This window comes from Mytilus edulis, chromosome 5 (genome assembly GCF_963676685.1).
Source record: "Mytilus edulis chromosome 5, xbMytEdul2.2, whole genome shotgun sequence".
Taxonomy (NCBI): Eukaryota; Metazoa; Mollusca; class Bivalvia; order Mytilida; family Mytilidae; genus Mytilus; species Mytilus edulis.
The window spans coordinates 96291417-96314961 of NC_092348.1; the positions used below are offsets into that span (position 1 = coordinate 96291417).

General features: G+C 32.6%; 1 protein-coding gene across 7 annotated transcripts in view; it reads right to left on the minus strand.

Moving 5' to 3' along the window:
- The window catches only part of LOC139524874 (small conductance calcium-activated potassium channel protein 2-like), a 64732-nt gene that overhangs the window by 13263 nt on the left and 27924 nt on the right, over positions 1–23545 (minus strand). Inside the window, exon 1 of one of the 7 annotated variants that reach the window (XM_071320004.1) lies at positions 12129–12488. The exons of 3 other annotated variants lie outside the window; for them this stretch is intronic. In XM_071320004.1, coding sequence (XP_071176105.1) covers positions 12129–12188 — 60 coding nt within the window. In that variant the 5' untranslated portion in view covers positions 12189–12488. Of the gene's footprint in view, positions 1–5281; positions 5393–5595; positions 5793–6745; positions 6891–12128; positions 12489–23545 lie in introns of those variants that run through there. 3 more of the 7 variants (XM_071320007.1, XM_071320009.1, XM_071320010.1) reach the window with 3 other exon arrangements.

Consider the following 23545-nt stretch of genomic DNA (forward strand, 5'->3'; position numbering starts at 1 on the left):
ATTCCTTACCATCATTTTGCTTTAGATCATCCATTTTCTTTCGGAAATCGCTTCTGTATTTCTTATGTGCTTTGTTCATTGTATTTTTATATCTCTTCTCGGCATCTAACACAAGTGCTCTGTGGAACGGTGACTTATTTTTATTTCGTTTCATCTTACGGAATTCTGACCTAGCGGCTTTGCAGTCATGGTCAAACCATGGTTTATTTTTTCTATGTTCTGACTTCTTTCCTGCACTGACTTTAAACCCAAAAGTGTTTCTTGCTGAATTTATTAACACTTTGCCTATTTTACCTATTATCGTATCTACTGTTTCTTGCGTCACTACTGTCGTGCCATCAATTTCAGAATTAATATTTTCTATTTCTGTAAGGTTCAAGCATTCTAAGAATTTGTGTGATTTTTCATTAGTCCAATTTTTTATTTTTTGTTCATTTGTTCTAGTATCATCGCTATATTCGGTGCTAACTTCTTGATCTGTTTGTTTCAGCGATATCTCGATTGGGGAATGAACATCTGAATAGAGGCTTGAAAAATCAAGTACTTTAAAATCGGTAAAATGTTTGATAAGTTCTGCGCTGCATAGGCAATAATCAACAACGCTTGAATTTCGACATGTGAACTTTCCATCTATGTCACCTAGAGTTCTCCCATTCATGATGAAGAAGTTATTTCCCTTGCAAAATTCTATTAGTTGATTTCCAAACCTATTCTTGTTTTTATCTCTACTGTTCCTTTTGCGAGAGAAGTCATACTGGTCTAAATTGCAAACAGCATTTATTTGTATATTTTCGATATCCACGACATGAGATTCACTGTCGGGAACAAATATAAAATCATCCTCGGACCCGGTTCTTGCGTTAAAATCACCAACAAGTAAACATTTTGGAAACCTATGTGATAGTTCGAATAATTCCATCTCAATTTCGTTTATTGCATCAATGGATGAATATGAAGTATATTCAGGGGGGATGTAAATAATTCCCAAAAGAATGTCATCTGATATATTTATTACTTTCGATATTTTACACCACAAAACAAATTTACTTTCAGTTTTAATATATTCAATATTATCTTTGAGATGGTTTTTGTACGCTACAGCTAAACCCCCCGATCTTCTTTTGCCAATTTTATTTCTGTTTTTATAAATCAATTCATAACCCTGTAATTGTATATCATCGATATTGTCTAGTTTTGTTTCTACAATGCCAGCAATGTCCGTTTTATACAGCAGTTCCGTAAATTCAGGATATTTGAGTTTTGATTTAATTCCACAACAATTAATACAAGTAAGATTTAAATAATTTAACTTATCATTCTGATTTTTCGAGGACTCTCTCGACCCGTCCTATAGTTGCGTGGTTATGGTTGCCTCATTAATGGCGTCATTGTTTCCAGATTCCTGTCGGGACCTTTTAAAAGGGCGTTCATTTGCAGTTTTGTTTCTATGCGAATTTTGTACGGCTTGACGCAGTAGAACATCCCTATATTCAGTGCCGTTTGGTTTTGTGTCGGGTGATACATGCGGTTTTCCATTGATATATAATTTATCTCTTACAAGTTTTACTTTTTTACCCTCATTCTTGGCCATCTTCATTACAGGGTAGAGTTCTTTCCGTTTTCTTTCAATTTCGATCGGGAATTGTTCGCTTATCCCAAATGTTTTCCCTTTCAGCTTGAATGTATTTTTAAGTACATCTTCAAGCTCATCTCTGTGGATAAATTTGGCTACAATAGGACGGGCTCCGTTCAGTCCGGGTTTTCCAAATCGATGAACGCTACCGAGATTTACGTTATACGGTATGTCCAGTTCGTTTAATAAAAAGTTCTGAATTTTCAATTTGCACGATTCTTCCCGCTGAAACGCTAACCCGGAGAATATTAGGTTATCGCTCATGCTTCTGCATTTTAAGTCTAATACTTCGGCTTTTAATTCCTGAATGATTATGTTTGAGACATTTCCATTTTCCTCCCCTATCGTCTTCATCCTGTCTTTTATTTTAGATATCTCTTCAGTATTTGCTGAATATTTGTCTACTACAGTATGAACGATCTGACCCATTTTTTCAACACTTTCTTCAACTTTCCTATTTCGGTCTTGGATCTCGACAATTGTTTCCTCATTTGACTGTACTCTTGTAGACAAATTTGACAGGCCTTCCTTTATACCATCGATTTTTTGTACTTCTATCTCTATTTTCTCGATCCTATCCGTTAGGACTCGTAGCGACTTCAGGATCTCCATTAGGATAACTCTAGCATCTTTGTCATACAAGAGGTTTTCCGATAATTCATCGTCGGTTTGTTGGGTATTTGCGGCCATTTTGACGTTGCTTTGGTTATCCGATTGTTATCAATTGTTCCGACGTATAGTGACGTTATGACTAGATACAGGTTCCTTCTTGTTTTGCATAAGTTTTTGTAGAAAACGGTTTTAAGAGAATAGGACCAAAAAATCACATAAAGATCAGAGTTAATATCAAGCGAAATCTTCTTACCGTTTTTATATCGTTTTTTTAAGTTGTTCGGCTGATTATATTCAATCTTGTAGCGATTTTGTTCAAGAGCGAATTTTGCGTGCTGCTTCCTCAACAACGTACCGAGTCAAAAATCAAAATGGTTCGTTGACAAGGGGACGAGCATTTGTTTTTCTAGTGGGGGACAGGAGGATTTTGAGGATTTCTTATTTTGGGGATTTCTGTTAAGAGCTGAAAAAAGCCTAACCAAAAACATGTGTTCTAAACTCAAAATGATGAAAATTTGTTTGTAATCTTTTTTTTACTGAAGAATGCAAGCGAACCCAACGTATATATCAATTAAACCATTAAACGATTTGATATATTAACAAATAAAAAAACATGTTGTTAGTTAATGTAAGTTTAAACTGTTAAAGGATTTGATATAACAACTAAAACAGGTTAATGATTTCTGTACTGTGATGGGATTTTCTGGAGTATAATGTAATAATAATTGTCTACTTGGTAAATATTTGGTTATTTCAATTATTTTATCAGAAATATAAGGGAGCGTATTGAGACAATCAAATGTAAACAATAGTGAAGTGACATGATTGATTTTCTAACGTTTGTAGAATCTAACAAACGATTCAAAGTTATCAATGGAAAACCATGAACACCAACATTCCTGATAACACACCTTTTATGGACACATTTACTGGTTATTAATTAACACTGCAGTGATAATTGTAGCTTTGACAATGCCATTATCTCCATTCATTTCATCAAACTGGATTTTTCCAGACGTTAACTTCAAATGTTCGAATTATGTCGGATGTGTTGTGTCGATTGATTGTCGTCTCATCAAAGTCCAGATTTTATGCTTTTAATCAAATTCATGCAGAGAGCAAAAAAATGTTAAAAATCTAATTTATCGTTAATGACATTTTCATAAATTTTTCCTTAAAATTATAAAATCAGATGTTTACCCCACTGATTGGTTGATTGATTGAAGTTTACTTTACGCCACGTCGTCGACACAAAAAGTCTACATCGCGGCGACTTACATCACTGAAAATACTATGTAACATGTGTAAATAAAGCACTTGTATGCTCAGATAAAAAAAATCATAAAAATTAAAAAAAAATATGTAATTGCATACATGTGTTCATAACTTGGCGGTCTCCGAATGTAACAAAAATCAAAAACCCCATTGGGATCTTAAATTCCTGGAAAAGGGAGTCACTTCGGTTCCTTAATCCCCTATATAGAGCTGTCAAATAAAAGATTGGATGGGAAACTTTTATATCAAATATTTATGAATTGAATGATAGCAGTTTCGAGAAAACAATAAAATTTGAAATATATAAATTGGTGGGTACTAGTATTTTAAACTCCCAACTACCCAGCCTCAGGTTTACCAAATGAATAGAATTGACTCCCCCTTTTTTTCGTGCATACTTATGGGCCAGGCTGGCATTGGGGAATGCTAGTATCATTTATCGGTCGTCCCACTGTCTATATCACTCTGTTCAGCTCTTAATATTATTCCGTATCATGTCTTTGTGACGTCAAATACGTTGACCCGGCCTTAATAACTTTGACCCGGACATATCAGCGACGTCATAATGTTTGAACCGACGTTAATAACTTTGACCCAAACTTATCAAGTCATCTTTTGTGTGCTGGTGAAACAAAGAAAACACTTCTGAAACACGCAAATATAGCCCGATAAATCGATTATTAGATTATCTGCATATTGATATTGTAAAATATCAGCTGCTTGACATTATATGAAGGCTACGCTACGCTCACTCGACAAAAAGCTTCATACTATGTCTCGCAGCTGATAGTTTACGATATCAACATGCAGATAACCTGATAATCGGTACGTATTGAGCTTTGCTAGCTCTCTCTATTGTATTGATTTGGAATTGATATCAGATCACATTGACAAGATATTCAATTATTACGGCCCCGATAGTGGACATCAGATCACATTGACAAGATATTCAATTATTACGGCCCCGATAGTGGACATCAGATCACATTGACAAGATATTCAATTATTACGGCCCCGATAGTAGTACTCATGGACAACTTAAAGAAGATATCTCTTTGGAAACCCAGATGGAGCAGGACCATGTTAAAAACGAAACAGAATACACTCTACGAAACACTTGTCAACACAAACAAAAGTATGGATTCGAACATTTCTATTTCTTAAATTGTCAGCTTCAACAGCCACAGAAAGATGTTTTAGAACAAAGAACAGAATTAAAACCTGATTGCAAATTCCCTCATACCTTAGTGCTAAATATTGAAGAAAAAATTCCCTCAAACCTTAGTGCTAAATATTGAAGAAAAAATTCCCTCATACCTTAGTGCTAAATAATAATCTGATTGATCGCGATGAAAAACTAAATGTATTTGTAGTAAAATAAAACATACCCCCTCCTTTTGAGTTGAATGGTTGCTCCCAAGGGGAAAAAGCTGAACTTTTTGTTGTAAATAATCTGAATTGTTATTTTGGTAAAACGGTTATATCGATCGTTTGAAACCTATTCATTATTTTCAAGAAGCTTTTTATTGAAATGAAACAAAAATCAAAGTGTCGGATTCTAGGGGGAATATACATGTATTTACGGAAAATGCCTCAAAAATGTAATTTCTATATTTCGTCCAAAAAATAGTTTGGCATCAAGATCATTTCCGCCAGCTACGTCAGTGTAAAGATATCGTTGACCAAAAAGACCATGATTAATTTCTTTACAATTGTCTACATTTTCAAAAAACATGATAATCATAAAACAAAACCACATACCTTAATTTGCAACTCTATTTAATTCTTGGAGGTTTACAATGTTTTCAGTAGTCTCAACAAATAACGATAAAGACACCAGGCTTAAAATTTATTTTGACATGAATATATTACATCTGTTAATTAAAAAAAAATCTATGAGTTCATTCAAATACTTTCATTCGTTTACCGTTAATACCAATTATTATTATTTATACTAATATTATTATTATGTAATAATATTGTCATAATAGTCACAACCAGTTAACATTAACGCTGTCAGTCTAATTTAACAAAATTAATACAGATTACGTAATTCATTGATTCAATTAACTTACGATGAACTGAAACAGTTAAAACCATTGGAATCTCAGTGATGCATGTCTAAAGCTAAAACTCCCTTACCACGTCACAGGCGGACATCTTTTTCAGGCAGACGATAAATGAAAATCTTTAATATGTTTACATTGTATGATCGTGGTGATTTTTCTATGATGAAATTTAACTAACTATCTATCGTAACAGCTGCATAATCCTTTACAAAGTTCACATCCACAATAAAAAAATATTGACTGAACATATGGTGGAAAAGAAAGACCATGTATTTTTAGAAGGCTGTCACAATCTTAAAAGTTATCAATTACTGATTGATTGATTTGATTGATTGATTGATTGGCGTTTAAAAACTCCACATCAGCAGTATTAGCTATTTTTTGGCAGTTCGTTGTTAGAGGATGATGCCCTTGGAGAACCACAGACATTCAGCAAGAACTAACACTCATAGTCACTTAAGATTGGAGTCGAACGCACCCACCTCGCCCAAGGTTCGAACAAACAACATCAGTGTTGACAGGCTAGTGATACAGTAGTTAAACATTTCAGACCATTCGGTTATCGAAGTCACGGTTATCAAAAAAGTCGTTAAAAAACCATAAACCATATAAAAACGTAGCCATGTGAATTTCGAACTGCAAAAATAATTAATAATAGAAACGAGTCATTTTGTACATATAAAAAAGTGAAACTACTTGCAAAGCATTATCACTTATTGTTTAATCGCATTTAATGGAAAATGGGGATTTTATGGCAAATTAAACCAAGATTTTTTTAGAAAGTCCACAGACTTTAATACATAGAGTTTCGTTAAAAAAAAATTAATATAGATTATTAACTTTGTCCATGATGTGCTAGTGTTTATTTTTTTTAAAAGTTCTAAATAACCTTTATATTCTATTGTCGAGCGCATCCTAGAAAGTGTACTTTAATTTATCTTCCAATATCTTAAAATCATTGCTAGCATGCCATGCAATAATAATCTTATTCTATCTTATTGTCAAATATTAGAGTTCACGGTAAAAAGCTGTGGAATTTCTATAAAATGTCCTTATGTTTAGCATTGGTTCGACACAAGGGTACATAACCCTCAACACTCAATTTGAATGGACCAGATGTCTAATACATGTAAACTTTATGTTGAAATATTCTTACCACTAAGACTTGTTCTACACATTTGTACATAGCAATAGTTTTTCTCTATGATGGAATCCTGATAAGAACGTGAAGTTCGAAGAATATAACTGACAAATTTTAACCAGACTCAAGTGGAGACCAATTTCAAAGTATACACTGGTCTATCGAGTGCACCTTCTGTAAACGATGGAATCGAAACCAAAACCCATATCAGAATGAGTTAAGTCTTAAGTGATCGGTTCATGTTAATAAAAATTATGAACCTAAATACTTTTAACTAGGCGGTCAAGCTTTCCTTTTGATAATTGTGTGACAAGTAAAACTATGGACTTATTCAAACACATCTTTAAGGGTACACTCGACTTTCGTGGCGTATATTCACTGATAATACTGTTAAAAATAAAAACAAATTGGACTGATAGTGATAATAACGCATGGCCTTTCGGTAATCTTGGCTGCAGTTATGTAAAACTAAGTGAGTATAATATATTTTAAATTTTCAACCTATAATAACATTCGTTGCTTTCTACAAAATGCGTATTTTCGATTAATTGCAAAGAAATAAAACTGATTTTCTCTGTGAATGTTAGTAATTGTCAAGTCAGGTTGTGTCGATCACGTCTATGTTTGTCTTTGTCTTTGTGTTTTTATAGTCGAAGAACTATATTTGGAATTGTACTGTCAAATGTTCTATAAACTTCTAAATTTTATATTTGACTTATTTCGATAACAGCATAATTCAGTAGAAACTGGTATATCTGGTTAATCTTAATAACTTGTAAAACTCACTTTAATAAAAGTAACAAAACAAATGATTCTTTTGCTCATTCCTCAATTTTTACGTTGCAAATCATGATTGAATATGGTTTCTTTTCTCTTCCCCCCCCCCTTTTGTACCATGTTATTATCTAAGAAACTCTGAGAAACTACATCTTATCTTGTCATATAACCATGTCTGTCTCGTTCAAGCTTACATTACAAGTAACATTTACATCACTAGACTGAGATATATATAAATATATAGAGACACGTGCTTGCTTTATACATGTATTAATATTTGAGAACGTTATAATAAATTGAAGAAGCTGATGTATGGTTTTCTTTCATAATTAAACGTCAACCAACATAATTATTGCCCCCCCCCCCCCCACCCCTCAAAAAAAAAGAAGAAAGAAATGCGATCCAAAGCAAAAGAGACACAGGTTTTAAAAGTCTTCGTGTTCAAAAATGAGTTTACCATAATGCGGAATAACACAAAAATCAACCATTTGATCTTTATTTTGAAAAATTACAGAAGGAATCAAAATGAAATAGTTCTTCAGTGCTGAAAATATGACGCCTTGAAAAAGATAATTTAATTTACATTGAAAGAAATAAAAAATGTATCATCTATTATCCGACTGAGGATGGCACTGGTAAAAGACAATCAAAAACACCTAAGTATATAGAAGTGTATGTGAACTAAATCAAATAAGCCCGAAGCTAATGCACGACTACAAGTGGATAATACAGCTTGCACATCAAAAATGATTTATTGTAAAAGGAAATTGATTTTGTCAAAAGAACATAGTCCGTGATTAACTCGGTGACAATCAAAATAACCATTACCATAAGTGTCGCATTCTTTATGGAATCAATAACAGGCTTATCGTCAAACAGTTCCTCGAACAGTTCAAGTCATTCTGAAGGATTGAGTATAAACACCCTCAAAGGAGAATAAACTTCCCACGTCTCGCGAGAACACAAACAGTGTTTGACCAACTCATTTAGACACCACTTTTTAAGTAGGCAAAAATTTAGCGGCATCAACTTAAAACCTTCTTGATGACAATTATCATAAGAAGAATCAAAGACAGACATTAACTCATAATTGCTAAAAAGGGTGTAGTTATCCCGATCAAGCATCCGGTACAAGTAAAATTCGAATACTCATGAATGTGTATTTGCTCAATAGCAAATTCTTTTAAACTGACAAAGTATATTGCAGAGCAAGATGAGATATGCTATAAACTTCAATTTATTTTATGGCTATATAATTTGATCAATGATACAAATAGGATCAGACACACGTCTTAACAACTTATGAAGTCTTCTCCTGTATACGGTATGATAACAGTATTAAATTAAATAGAGCATGAACATACAAAACTAATAAGTTCTAACAAATATGAATTAAGTAATTACTGGAATGGTTACATTTATTGGTTTCGGAAAGTCAACAGGGAAAAGTAAAAAGCGGATGAAAAGTGAAGCTTCGGAAGTTGTATGCAGACAGTGCTTTCCTGAAGGTAGTTATGAGCTAAGAAAACCATGTAGATATTTTTTTTAAGACAGAAATAAAGGCAACAGTAGTATACCGCTGTTCAAACTCATAAATCCATGGACAAAAAAACAAAATCGGGGTAACAAACTAAAACTGAGGGAAACGCATAAATATAAGAGGAGAACAACGACACAACACTACAATGTAACTAACACACACAGAAACGGACCAAGCATCAGACAGAAAGACAGCAATTTTCCAAAAACAAGAGTTTTGTACTCGTATGCTGGTTTTGCGATGCGTTTAATATTGATGCTTAGAAATTTTTCACTTCGTAAACAGGTGTAAAATGTTCCCGTATTCCAAGGTTTCATCCCGATACGTAGGGGTTTTGTGTTGTTTCATGGTTGTAGCTTTTCAGCAAGTTTTCTTTCTTTAGATAAACAGTTGAACCTATAAACATATAACCTTGAACACAGAGCATACATATCAACATATAACCTTGAACACAGAGCATACATTATTTTATTCTGAAAATCATTCAAAATATCTGAAAATGTCATTGAATACAATTTTCAAAGGACAAGTGAAGAAAATTGGATCTTTCTTTCGTTGTTGATAAAAGAATATGCTTTATGTATTGGAAATGACATTATAAGGCTGATTTAAAAACTCGCCAGTTTACTAAAGAAATTAAAGACATAATAGCTGTTTGAAGAGGAAACGAATTCGTTCATCATGCATCCCATGGGCTGTTTAAAAAATGTTATTTAGATTTTGAATTGAAGCAGAAAATAGAAAAGAAAGAAAATAATAGCATGCATCAACGTTGATGTGATACTATTGTTTATTCATTTCTAGTGGTACCTTAGAAATTGTGGGGAAATCGAAATGTATTTTGTTTAGTGGGCGGAGACACTGGATCAATATTTGTATGAAGTATTCTAGGTTTTCTAAATAGTAACAAGTATCTATTCGATCGTTTGGGATATTTAAATGTTTACTACTTGAGATCCGGGGCTTGTGTTGAAAACCTGTCGATTTTGGTTTTAAGTTCATTTAGATGTAAGTGTTTAAAACTTGTAACGAGTCAAATTGATTTCCAAGCTGTTTGTCGTTACTATAATTAAAATGGAAATCCATTTTAGTTTGTATCCACTATTTCAACTTTTAGTTGCATTTACAGTTCAAACACTAAGACTATAAGGTTTGGTTAACCATATGATCACAAGTATTATTCCTTCAAGGAAATTCAGGGAGGCACAAAATAAACAATATATAATGCACCACCGTTGAGTACTTGGATTTCTTTGAGTTTTTACTCATATAATTGAATGTTAAACGACAGTCTGTATTAAAAATTATTGATAAAATAACAATATGTTTGTTCTGAAATTTTCATTTCTGGTGAAATATGAAGCACGACACAAGCTTGTTCATCTAGCCGATTTTTGACTGCTTTAAAAATTACTATGTTCTTTAAAAATGTAAAAGTAATAATACAAAAACTCCACAGGTGAACAGCACCAACACCAAAATCAAACTCTTCATAGAAAGTGAGCTCGTCTACAAGTCATGTAAAACGAAATATTTGTTCGGTATGTTGACTTGATTGCAGCTCAAAGTGTTGTTGGGATCATCTCATCAATGTCAAAGTATAAATTCAATAAAAAAATGTATTCCAAAGCAAAGTGTTAATTTTAAGCTCTAGACAACACATTGTAGTCAACAACTGAATTTCGTTTCTTGTCTATAGTCAGCCTTCTGATATAAACTTTCAATTATGCTGCTAATATTTAGTGTGATTAAAATGTTCATGAAGCAAATCAATAGTGTACTATTACAAGTCAGGTAAGACGTTATTTTCTAATTAGGAAAACTTACAAGAAGAAACTAATCTACAAGGTATAACCCTTGTGGAATTGGTATAACTAATCTACAAGGTATAACCCTTATGGAATTGGTATAACTAATCTACAAGGTATAACCATTGTGGAATTGGTATAGCTAATCTACAAGGTATAACCCTTGTGGAATTGGTATAACTAATCTACAAGGTATAACCCTTATGGAATTGGTATAACTAATCTACAAGGTATAACCCTTGTGGAATTGGTATAACTAATCTACAAGGTATAACCCTTGTGGTATTGGTATAACTAATCTACAAGGTATAACCCTTATGGAATTGGTATAACTAATCTACAAGGTATAACCCTTATGGAATAGGTATAACTAATCTACAAGGTATAACCCTTATGGAATTGGTATAACTAATCTACAAGGTATAACCCTTATGGAATTGGTATAACTAATCTACAAGGTATAACCATTGCGGAATTGGTATAACTAATCTACAAGGTATAACCCTTGTGGAATTGGTATAACTAATCTACAAGGTATAACCCTTATGGAATTGGTATAACTAATCTACAAGGTATAACCCTTGTGGAATAGGTATGATAGACACTGCAGATTATTTCGTCAAGCGAATGTTATCAAATTAGGTATTAATAAAGAACACTATGTATGGAATACGATTCTATCAATATAAAAATATAAATAGGGTCACAATATATGTAAATGCATCATACTGTGTTTAGTTTTAAAAACTCTGGCTTTATTCTAATCTGAATAGTTGAAATCCAGAAAAATATGCATGGTAAAACGAAACAATTATATGTGTATTATAGCATAGGGATACCGCACGTGTAAAGGTAATAATAGAGTCAAAAGCATGTGACAACTAGGGTAGGATACCAAGAAGACAATCAAAAACGATAACCCAATGACAAAAAGACAAGGTTATACGAACAGATAAACGACAGCCTTAAATACTACACTGAAATAAAAGATTGAGTGATATGAACCTTTAAAAAACGTAGCGAAACCATTAGCCTCTAAAATATAAGTCTTGAGCGCACGCGAACCACGGTTATGCGCATTGACATCAATAGTATACGTTAATACTCAAAATAAAACGCATATTATTAAAAATACGTAATTTTATCAACTTTTATCGGACTACAAGGTTAACTGTAGTCAGTTTCATGACTATTATAACATACAGTAGCCGTTTTATTAACTTATTTAAAATTATCTATTAGTTTTATAAGACATAACAGTACAATAACTTACAATTGCATTAATAAAAACTTGTCTGATCCTTAGTCTGGTATCCATATACTTCTCAGCCATTTCTGACCAGGAATCCGAGTCTGATATATCTTGAAACAATTTATTTAGATTTTGTACTTATTTCCACACCACACTTGTAAAATACTGCCAGAATAAGACAATAGTTAAGTTAATATGATATTAGGTGTCCCATAGCCATGTTTATTCCATCATTACAAATTTTGATACACATGTTAATTCACAAAACTCAGTCATTTTTATATTTCAATTATGTAAAATTCACTTTAAACACATGTCTCAATTCTAAACTGAATTCCACTTAGATTTCAATTTCAACACTGTTTTATCAGATTTATGAATGGAAATTGATTTTGATATCGACATAATTCATGCCATGCGCCTGAGAAAATGCCACTCAAAAGACCATAATTAGCTAGTAACGGAATCTGAAAACTAAAACCAATACTGATTCTTTGTGACAATTTTAAAATCAAACAAATACTTTACAATTAGTAAATTTCCGATACAAGTTTACGTTAACAAATTGAGATTTCAGCAGGTGCTTGTTTTATAGAAATAACACATCTAACTATGACAATAAATCACAGACACGTTATGATTAATATTTAATTGACTATATAAGTATATTAGATATATCATTGCCAGACTATCCTGTTACCCCGGATATGTCTGTAGGGAAATATTATAAAAAAAACATATTCACTTAAAAGAAAGAAGTAATGGGTACCTTGAAACTTGAATAAAACGTTTCGATGTTTTTACCTTTGTGAATGTTAATAATTTTGTTAAAGTTTTTAGAAGTAAAAGAGGCATTAAGGAACACTAAAAAAAATTTTTTTATATTTCTGCAGAGGAAGGAGTTACTGCCAGCGTTATCTTCACTTATGTTCACGGTATTGCCAGTCGTAACGCCACTAATGCTCATGGTTTTATGACAACTAGATTGCCACAAATGCTCACGGTTTAATGCCAACTAGATTGCCACTAAAGCTTTCGTTTTAGCGCTAGCGGTATCGTCGCTTATGTTCAAGAATAAAAGTCAATAGTATCGCCACTAATGCGCATGGTTTGTTGTTAGCAGTCTCGTCATTACTTCTTGTGGTTTAATGCCAGATGTATAGTCACCAATGCTCAGGGTTGAATGACAGTGGTATTGTTACTTATGCTCAGGGTTTAGTGACAGCGGTATAATCACTAATATTTAGGATCTAATGCCAGATGTTTCGTCACTGATGCACAGGGTATACAATCGGCTGTATCGTGTCTACGGTTAAAGGTGGTATCGTCACCAATGATCAGTGTTAAATACCAGTGTTATCGTCACCAATGATCATGGGTCAATGACAGAGGGGACGTCACTAATGCTCAGGGTTTAATGCCGGAAATACCGTCAATGATACTCACTTTTCATTGGCAAGAGTATCGTCACTAATGCTCATGGTTAAATGCTTTACGATAAAGTAACTGCTGATTAGGATTTAATGCCAGCGGGATCCGTCACCCATTGTTTAATGCAAACGGTATCGTTGATAATGCTCACGAGACCCGCGACTTACACATAAATTTATCTAATTTGAAAATAGTTTTTAATAAAAGCTGCAATTTATTTAATGCAATCAGACAAGCAATTATTTTTCACTTAATCTGCAAAAGAGTCCCCCGATCCAACACAACAAAAAACAAACATAAAAAATTGACTACAAATATTAAATTTTCACTTTTCCATATTATGATTGATATGAAACAATGCATTTTAGTCAGTTTAGTTGAAGTCTGGAGCTGGCATGTCAGTTAACTGCTAGTAGTCTGTTGTTATTTATGTAATATTGTCATTTTGTTTATTTTCTTTGGTTACATCTTCTGACATCAGACTCGGATTTCTCTTGAACTGAATTTTAATGTGCGTATTGTTATGCTTTTACTTTACTACATTGGTTAGAGGTATAGGGGGAGGGTTGAGATCTCACAAACATGTTTAACCCCGCCGCATTTTTGCGCCTGTCCCAAGTCAGGAGCCTCTGGCCTTTGTTAGTCTTGTATTATTTTAATTTTAGTTTCTTGTGTACAATTTGGAAATTAGTATGGCGTTCATTATCACTGGACTAGTATATATTTGTTTAGGGGCCAGCTGAAGGACGCCTCCGGGTGCGGGAATTTCTCGCTACATTGAAGACCTGTTGGTGACCCTCTGCTGTTGTTTTTTATTTGGGCGGGTTGTTGTCTCTTTGACACATTCCCCATTTCCATTCTCAATTTTATTAAAAAAACTATGTCAATTAAACATGCTTTGATACTATATATGCTCTTGAATTTTTACTAGATAACATTTTTGTTCTCTTTGGGTATTCCATATATCGTCAGATTATCGGAATTCCAATGGGGACTAACTGTGCACCACTTATTGCGGACCTGTTTTTGTATTGCTATGAGTTACAATTTATGACAAAAATAAGCAAAGACCCATCGAAACAACATCTGATAAACAAATTTAATAATACTTTTAGATATTTGGATGATATTTTGGCTCTCAATAATGACGACTTCAGTATGTATATTAAAGAAATTTATCCTGTTGAACTTACTTTAAATAAAGCTAATACTAACAATGACCACTGCCCTTTCCTCGATCTTGATATCTATTTCCCTTACGGAAAGCTGAATACTAAAATTTATGATAAAAGAGATGATTTTTCATTTCCTATCGTTAATTATCCATTTTTAGATGGTGACGTTCCCTTGTCACCATCTTACGGTGTTTATATATCTCAACTTGTACGATTCGCTCGTGTATGTAACAATGTTTTAGATTTTAACGAGAGAAATTTATGTATTACTGAAAAATTATTACACCAGGGTTTTCGATATCACAAACTAGTCAAAACATTTACTAAATTTTATCATCGGTATAAGGACATCATTCGTAAATATAGCTGAAACATGCAGACTTCTTATACGTTCAGGTATTTCACATCCAATTATTTATGGAAATATTCTTTATAAAGCACACAGGTGTCAGTATTCACCTCAAAAACTAACAAAACCTTTGAATAGACTTATTAAGAAGGGATATAGTTACGATACTGTTGTCAGGTCATTAAAGATTGCATATTTTGGCGTTAATATTGTTTCACTTATAGGGTCTTTGCATCGGAACTAAACACATTTATTCAAAAACAGTTGTTGGCATGACACGGGTTATGTTCTTCTCATATATGTTATGATGGTATGATACTAAACCCCTAACGGGAAGGATTGTGCCTGATGTTCATATGATAAAATCATAATATTTCAGTTAGTTTAATTGAAGTCTGGAGCTGGCATGTCAGTTAACTACTAGTAGTCTGTTGTTATTTTTGTATAATTGTCATTTTGTTTATTTTCTTTGGTTACATCTTCTGACATCGGACATCGGACTTCTCTTGAACTGAATTTTAATGTACGTATTGTTATGCGTGTACTTTTCTACATTGGCTAGAGGTATAGGGGGAGGATTGAGATCTCACAAACATGTTTAACCCCGCCGCATTTTTGCGCCTGTCCCAAGTCAGGAGCCTCTGGCCTTTGTTAGTCTTGTATTATTTTAATTTTAGTTTCTTGTGTACAATTTGGAAATTAGTATGGCGTTCATTATCACTGAACTAGTATATATTTGTTTAGGGGCCAGTTGAAGGACGCCTCCGGGTGCGGGAATTTCTCGCTACATTGAAGACCTGTTGGTGACCTTCTGCTGTTGTTTTTTTTCTATGGTCGGGTTGTTGTCTCTTTGGCACATTCCCCATTTCCATTCTCAATTTTATTATCCTATATCTTGCGTAAATACCTACAGATATTAGTAACTTGTACGTTTACCGAGTTGATCGAAAAGTTCGATGATGAATTGTAACTATCTAAAACCCCAAGGATTCACTTCTTTTTCACTAGTATCATTAAAGGTTATTAGCGATGCACAATTGTTCACAACTGTTCATTATAACGAATTACAACAAAAAAGACGTGTAAAAACGTCAGGAATAAAAGATAAAGTATGTCCCTAGTGATACTGACTTCTAGTTTTAACAACCAATTCTACTCCTGGACAAAAGACGATAATAAAATCAGGCACGACTTGGTAGATTATTATTGATGAGAGCAACAACCTTCCTATTAAAATACTTCAATTCTTAAGTTTTATAATGTTAATTTTGAATATTGATTACTTTCTTCATGCCAGACCTTTCAATATTTCCGATAATTCCCTCAAATTGTTATGAAATATGCATCAATTACTAATGTGAAGTTGCCAAAAGAAATATGTACGATTAAATAGTAATTTTACCATAAACAATTCACGAAGAAAAGTGCAGCTGTGTTTGACATATAATTCGTTTCCTCGGAAAAAACTATTTTCACTTGGAGTTTCCATAATCAAATTATCGAATTATCTTGAAATTCTCTCATTGCTCAGAACTAATGCTTAATTTGGTATGAGTCTATTTTGAAAAGGGAAAACTAATTTAGATATTAGGGAGTAACCATTTTAATTTAAAGGGGAGGGGGTTTATGGTTTTTTTTCTCTAAGTCTTTTTTTCGACGCTTTCGATCAAACTGGTTTTTTTTTCTTCAAAATTTAACTATAAGGTAAAATGGAAAAAATCTGCATTCAGAATAATTTGAATATTCTTTTCCATCAAATCATTTTCAGAAAACATAACACCCCCCCCCCCCCCCCCCTCCCCCCTTTCTGTTTCTCAAGTTACTGTTGCTGTCTTTTCTGATTCATCCTCCACAGTTTTTGACGATCTGTTGTTTTTTTTTTACCTTTCTTCATGAACAATGAAGGAAATAAAAAAAAGTAATAGGGTGAAAAAGCAGAAAAGACAAAATACTACTCCGAAAACTGTATTGAGACCTCCTACACGTGTCAATCAAAAGTCAAAGTCAGGAACTGGTAATAATGTTGAAATGAACAACGATGGGTATGTTTGACCGACAATTTGGAGACTGTGTTTAAATGCGTATCTTTTATGTGGGGAAAATAAATGAGATATCATATGAAAAAAAGATTTGGTATGATTGTCAAAGAGATACAGTAAACGAAATATATTAGTATAATGAAATAAAGTATAATAGAATAGTTTTATTTCCCAAATTACATAGCCCATAAAGGCAAAAAATCAGATACAATTGATTAACATTATTGGTAACAACAACAATAATAGCAGCATATACATGTATATTTAGAATATAAGCATTGGTCAGAATCAGAGCCAAAAACCACATATATATTGTGAATAAAAGAATAAAATTACATTACATGCATTTATTCTCAAATTATTTACTTGACTTAGTGTCAGTGTTCATACCTGATCTCCTTAATTTCAAAACAGTCACAAAGAATATGTAGACAGCTCTCTAACTACCAAGAACCCTAACAAAGAATATGTAGACAGCTCTCTCACTACCAAGAACCCTAACAAAGAATATGTAGACAGCTCTCTCACTACCAAGAACCCTAACAAAGAATATGTAGACAGCTCTCTCACTACCAAGAACCCTAACAAAGAATATGTAGACAGCTCTCTCACTACCAAGAACCCTAACAAAGAATATGTAGACAGCTCTCTCACTAGCAAAAACCCTAACAAAGAATATGTAGACAGCTCTCTCACTAGCAAGAACCCTAACAAAGAATATGTAGACAGCTCTCTCACTACCAAGAACCCTAACAAAGAATATGTAGACAGCTCTCTCACTACCAAGAACCCTGACTTTTGCTTTACAATTAACGCTTGCTATATAAGTTCTGTTAAAATATAAGGACATACACTACTGACACGGGGACAATTACATAATTCATCAAATGAAAATTTACTGTCTATATTGATGTATTGACAAATGAACTTATTTATGTTTATTGTTGACTTGTGTCTTGGGTAATTATTTTGAAACATTATGATGAACAAACATTTTATGGCTCATTTCTTACGTGACTCAGATACAACTTGATAAATCACTTTCTAAAATAATATACAGTTTGTCAATATTACTTCTTTACCATTGCTGATTAATTATTAAAATTCAAAGAAACTTAAAACTAATAATATCAAAGAACGTCTCAAATGTCAAATTTTGTTACAATTGTAAATGGCTAATAAAGACAAAAAATAAAAAAAATAGTTCTGTGCTTTCCGACATCTATCATGTTAAACTGTAATATACCACGGAATCAATAGTTTACAATTTATCATGAAATCAGTTATACTATTCCGTCAATGATCTATGTGTCAAAGCAAGGGCTGATGGATGAAAGATATGCTTATATTACATAACGAAGATGTAAATCTATCTAGCTTCATCCAGAAGGGTCAATGTGTAGTTACTTAATTCTAGAGTGATATCATGATTTAGTGGAAACACAAACTCGATCTGGGCATCCATAAAAAGCACTATATCACGCGCGACTGTCGTCTGATTATTCATGTTCCAATGATACAGTGAAGCAATTTATTTCAAAAGTGCATAATATTAAAAGTACAAATGTTGTGCATTTAATATAAATATAAGAAGATGTGGTATGATTGCCAATGACACAAATATCTATCAGTATCCTAATAACGTAGATTTTAGTAAGTATAATTCATCGTGCTGCCTTTAAAAATGAGCATTGCATTTCTTATATTTAATAACAGTACAAAATGTATCAGCACAAATTCCATCGATAGTTCTGCTAAACAAGCATACAAAGAAGACCCATTGGTGGCCTTCGGCTGTTTTCTCTTTGATACATTCACCGTTTCCATTCTCAATTTCAAAGAATATATACTCAATTCAATTCAATATTTTATTGGAAAGAGCACAATAGAGGCGTGATCCAAATACAGACAATAATAATGTAAAAACAAAATATAAATAAAATATAGATGCATGTAACAACAGTATATTCTATGGATACCATAACATTCTAGATATATTCTATGGATACCATTATACATTGTAAACTCATATACAGTACGATTATTCTAAATTTTCATAATTTTACTTAGAAAACACAATCACCTATAATGCATATAAGATATATGTGTATTTGCACAAACTATTATAAAGGATTATTATCTGATGAAACAGTATGTTGGTCTCTAAAATCAAGAGCTTATTCTATATAAAATTGAGAATGGAAATGGGGAATGTGCCAAAGAGACAACAACCCGACCATAGAAAAAACAACAGCAGAAGGTCACCAACAGGCTTATATACATACAAATAGATTTTAGTTCATTTTCAGACATAGGATTTTACATTTTGGTAAAATTTTCATCCAAATTATTTAAGTTAATATCATTTATTTTGTAGTTAGATCTAATTTTGTTACATTGAGGACATTCAATCAAGAAATGTATCTCATTTTCAATTTTTCCTGTGCAAAATTTACAAAATCTCTCATTATAGGGTATTATTGGTCTTGCATATATAGGGGTTTCAACAAGCTTTGAGCATTTGATTTTAACATTTGATGAGGGATTTTCTGTTTTAAATTTTTCTTAATTGGAGTTCGGTTTATTTGCTGTTTTACTTTTTAACCAGAAGACAACTATAATCAAGACAATACACCCCAACACTATACCCACATTTATAAACTTTCCGACATTTGACAATGCATCTAAAAACCCCTATGCATCCCCCCAAAAAAACAGAACAATATAGCTCTTCAATATAACATCTATTTTGTACCAATGCGGTAGCTATCCAACAAAGTTCAAATGTAGTTAATGTACGCGATTATAGGCAAACATACGGCCTTCAATAATGTGAAAAACCCATAAGGTGTGGTAGGCTATAAAAGACCACGACATAAGAATGTGAAAAAATTCAAGTGAGAAAACTAATGGCCTAATTTATAACAAAAAAACTAAGACAAAAAAAAAGACGGACATGAACCTACGAACACCACAGAACTATAGGCTCTTTACTTGAGACAGGCACATACAGAATATAGCGGGGTTAAACATGTAACAAATGTATAAAAACGGAGGTCTTAAAAGTCAGAGTTATCAAATCTGAGATATGGAAAGATCCAATAGGGAAATATATGTCAAAGTATTTAGATTCGAGCTATTATTACGCACAAATTACATTTATAGATATTTATAAATAATATAAGATAAACTTACAAAATCTTATTAACGGTGCTTTTTTTTAATCATAGAAAGGTCATTCCAGAGACATTTTTTAACAGATAACTTCTGTGCTCATCATAATTTATAAAAAAAAAAAAAAGAAGATTTGGTATGATTGCTAATCTCACAACTTTTCCCTAGAGACCAAAGGACGTAGATTTTTACCTTTATATTTTAATTTCTTTAATCCGTCAATCGTCTGCTGTATGGATCTTTATTGATTAGTATATATATGTACAGTATGGTATATCTTTTCTATTGAAAGATGATATTTAAGATCGATATAAACCTTAGATGTCTATAGTTGATAGACCAGATGATGGATTGTTATGTATGGACATTTAACGTCCAGTGGCAAATCAAATGCAAATTAAAGACGAGAATACTCTTAGTATGTTAATGCAAAATTAATATTAATCCTGATTTGTACTTTGCCGAAACACTTACGTACTAGATCATAAGATAGGCTAGCATTCCACACATAGAAAAATATCTCTACTTGGGCACATTATTCGGACTCGGGTTTTGTGTTTAAGCCTTACAGCTACTTAAAAGTACTTGAATATTTATGAAAATTTAGGAACAAAAGTGACCTTAATAAGAATAGCCTATCGTTCTAAGGTCAACGGGATACCCTGAGAAGTTTGAACCATAGTTTCAAAATGAGTTTTAAAATGAGCAATGAGAAAGTTAAGAAAATGTGTGAACCGAATCATGTGACTACTGGGCTGATTACTCTAGTAAACGAGCAGCAGTTTGACACAGCGCTTGAAAATGAAATTAGGGTCAAGGAATGGTAAACAAACTAGTTCACATGTTTTGTTAGAATTTACATTTTGATCTCTTACTGAAACTGGAAAAATTAGATGTAGATTACATCTAGTATGTTTGGTATTTTTGTTATTTTACTTTTTTCCTATACATTTTACTTATCAGCCATATGCTGTAGCCAGATTCAACTATAATAATTACAAGATATGCTGTAGCCAGACAAATTCAACTATAATAATTACTAGGAACTGTCTTTGCTTCGCACTTCAGTCAAAGTAGTGTTCTGTGTGCAAAACATCTATGAATAGGTTTAAGGTTTTAAGAAAATTCTTAAATCCCTATTTCCCGATTTTACTTTCCTTATTAGTTGAATGGAATTCATTCAATAGAATTTCGGTGAATAAAAGGGGGAAATTCATAACTGTTTTATTTAAGTTATATATATATAGTTAAACATTCCATAGTTGTATGCACAATCTTGTAAAAAAAAATCTATGATAGGACCCATTTACCGTACTCAAAGCTGTTGAATGGTATTAAAAAAGAACCTGTTTTTTTATGTAATTCTGACCTAAGATTAATACCTTGTAATTAATTTTCCAGTCCACTAAGAAAGCGGATTTTCTTTTAATAAACAATTGTTTATACAACAAGAGCAGAAGGAAGTATCTTAACAGAAAAATAAAGTTAGTATATAAAATACATGGAATTTATAATAGTTGCTGCCTTGTAATAATGTTACTGTAAAGGATGAATTGTCGTTTGCTCCTAATTTATTTTTCCCAATATTTATTGAGGCCAATGTAAAACATCTCTAATTTGGAATTCTTAAACAACAGATGTGCATTCAATTACACGTACCTGCTTATTTCACATGTAATAAAAGTTACAAAATAATAAAATATTTTTACTTTGTTTTATTAAAATAGAATGAAATTCAAAACAGTGTGGCTGTGGCCATTGATTGACACATTAAATTCATTCATTGACTGGGACAATTTACGTGAACGTTTGTCTGTAACGACCACTATTCACGACGTACCTACGATAGACATTTAAACTGTGGGGTCACCAAAGGTTTCTTAACGCCTTTAATTATAAAATAATTCGAAAAATTAATCGGGAATAACCTTTATGTTTTGATTTATATAATTGATATAAATCAAAACATCGTGTTATTTCTGATTAATTTTTCGAATTACTTTATTAAGGTGTTGAGAACCTTTGGTGGCCCCATAGTTTAAATGTCTTTAAAAAGTACATAGTGAGCAGTGGTCGTTACATACAAACGTTCACCTCAATTGTCCCAGTCAATGGATGAATTTAATGTGTCAATCAATGGCCACAGCCACACTGTTTTGAATTTCATTCTATGAAAGCTTACATATCACGATATTTGAAAAAAATGTCCTCTCGTTTCAATGTTGATTTTCAAAGCAAATATCTGACTATAAATTATGTAATATTTAACACATTATATATGGTCAATACCGTTTCAAGGTACTAGTAATCTATAACACTATGTTTTAACGCGACAAAGAAGTTCTATATAACATATAAATGTGGTATGATACCCAATGAAATTTATATCCATCACATTCCAAATGATATGCATGTCACCAACTATAGGTCACTGTGAGGCTTTCAACAATGAGCAAAACCACCCATACCGTATATTCATATATAAAAGACATACATGACATAACGCGAAACAACCCAAAAGAGGAAACCAAATGTCTGACTTTTTGGCGAAACAACAACAAAAAAATTACAGATTTCTGACATGGGACTGGCGCATGCAAAATCGAGAATGGTTAAACTAGTATGTGAACCCTTGACTCTTCTCCTAACCTGTGAAAATGATGAAACATCCTCGTTGTTCATGGTCCTAGCTTACATTCCTCCCCAAGATCGGTTATATTCGTGAATTTATCAGAATTGATTGAAGAAAAAATATATAAATGGGGGGGGGGAATAATTCCAGCATTTAGAAACATTATTTTGACATTCTGTAAAGCATAATCATCAGGGCTGTTCGGCTTCTTAACATGACAAATTCATATCAATAGAAGATAGGTCAGATGAAAATTCCAGGTCACGTGGTAAAAACTAGCATGCATCATGGCCTAAATATGTTATAGAAGTAATTCCAATACCAAAGCAACCATGAAGATACGGCCACATTCGAAGTACGATTCTACTCATGATTTATCAAATTATTAAGTATTTCATAAGTTCTTTAATGGCTAAATGTAAACATTTTTTTTTATTAAAATACTTCTATTTTCATATCAAAGACATGTAGTCATTGGACAAAAAATATCTATTTTAATCGAAATGATAGGACATTTTTTGAGTGGGAACTCACCGTTTTGTCCTATGACTGGATTTGCTAGATATCTGTATTTGATCAATTTGAGCCGGCAGCTAATATTTATGGTGGCCGGTTAAGGCCAGTTTCGACTTCGCGTT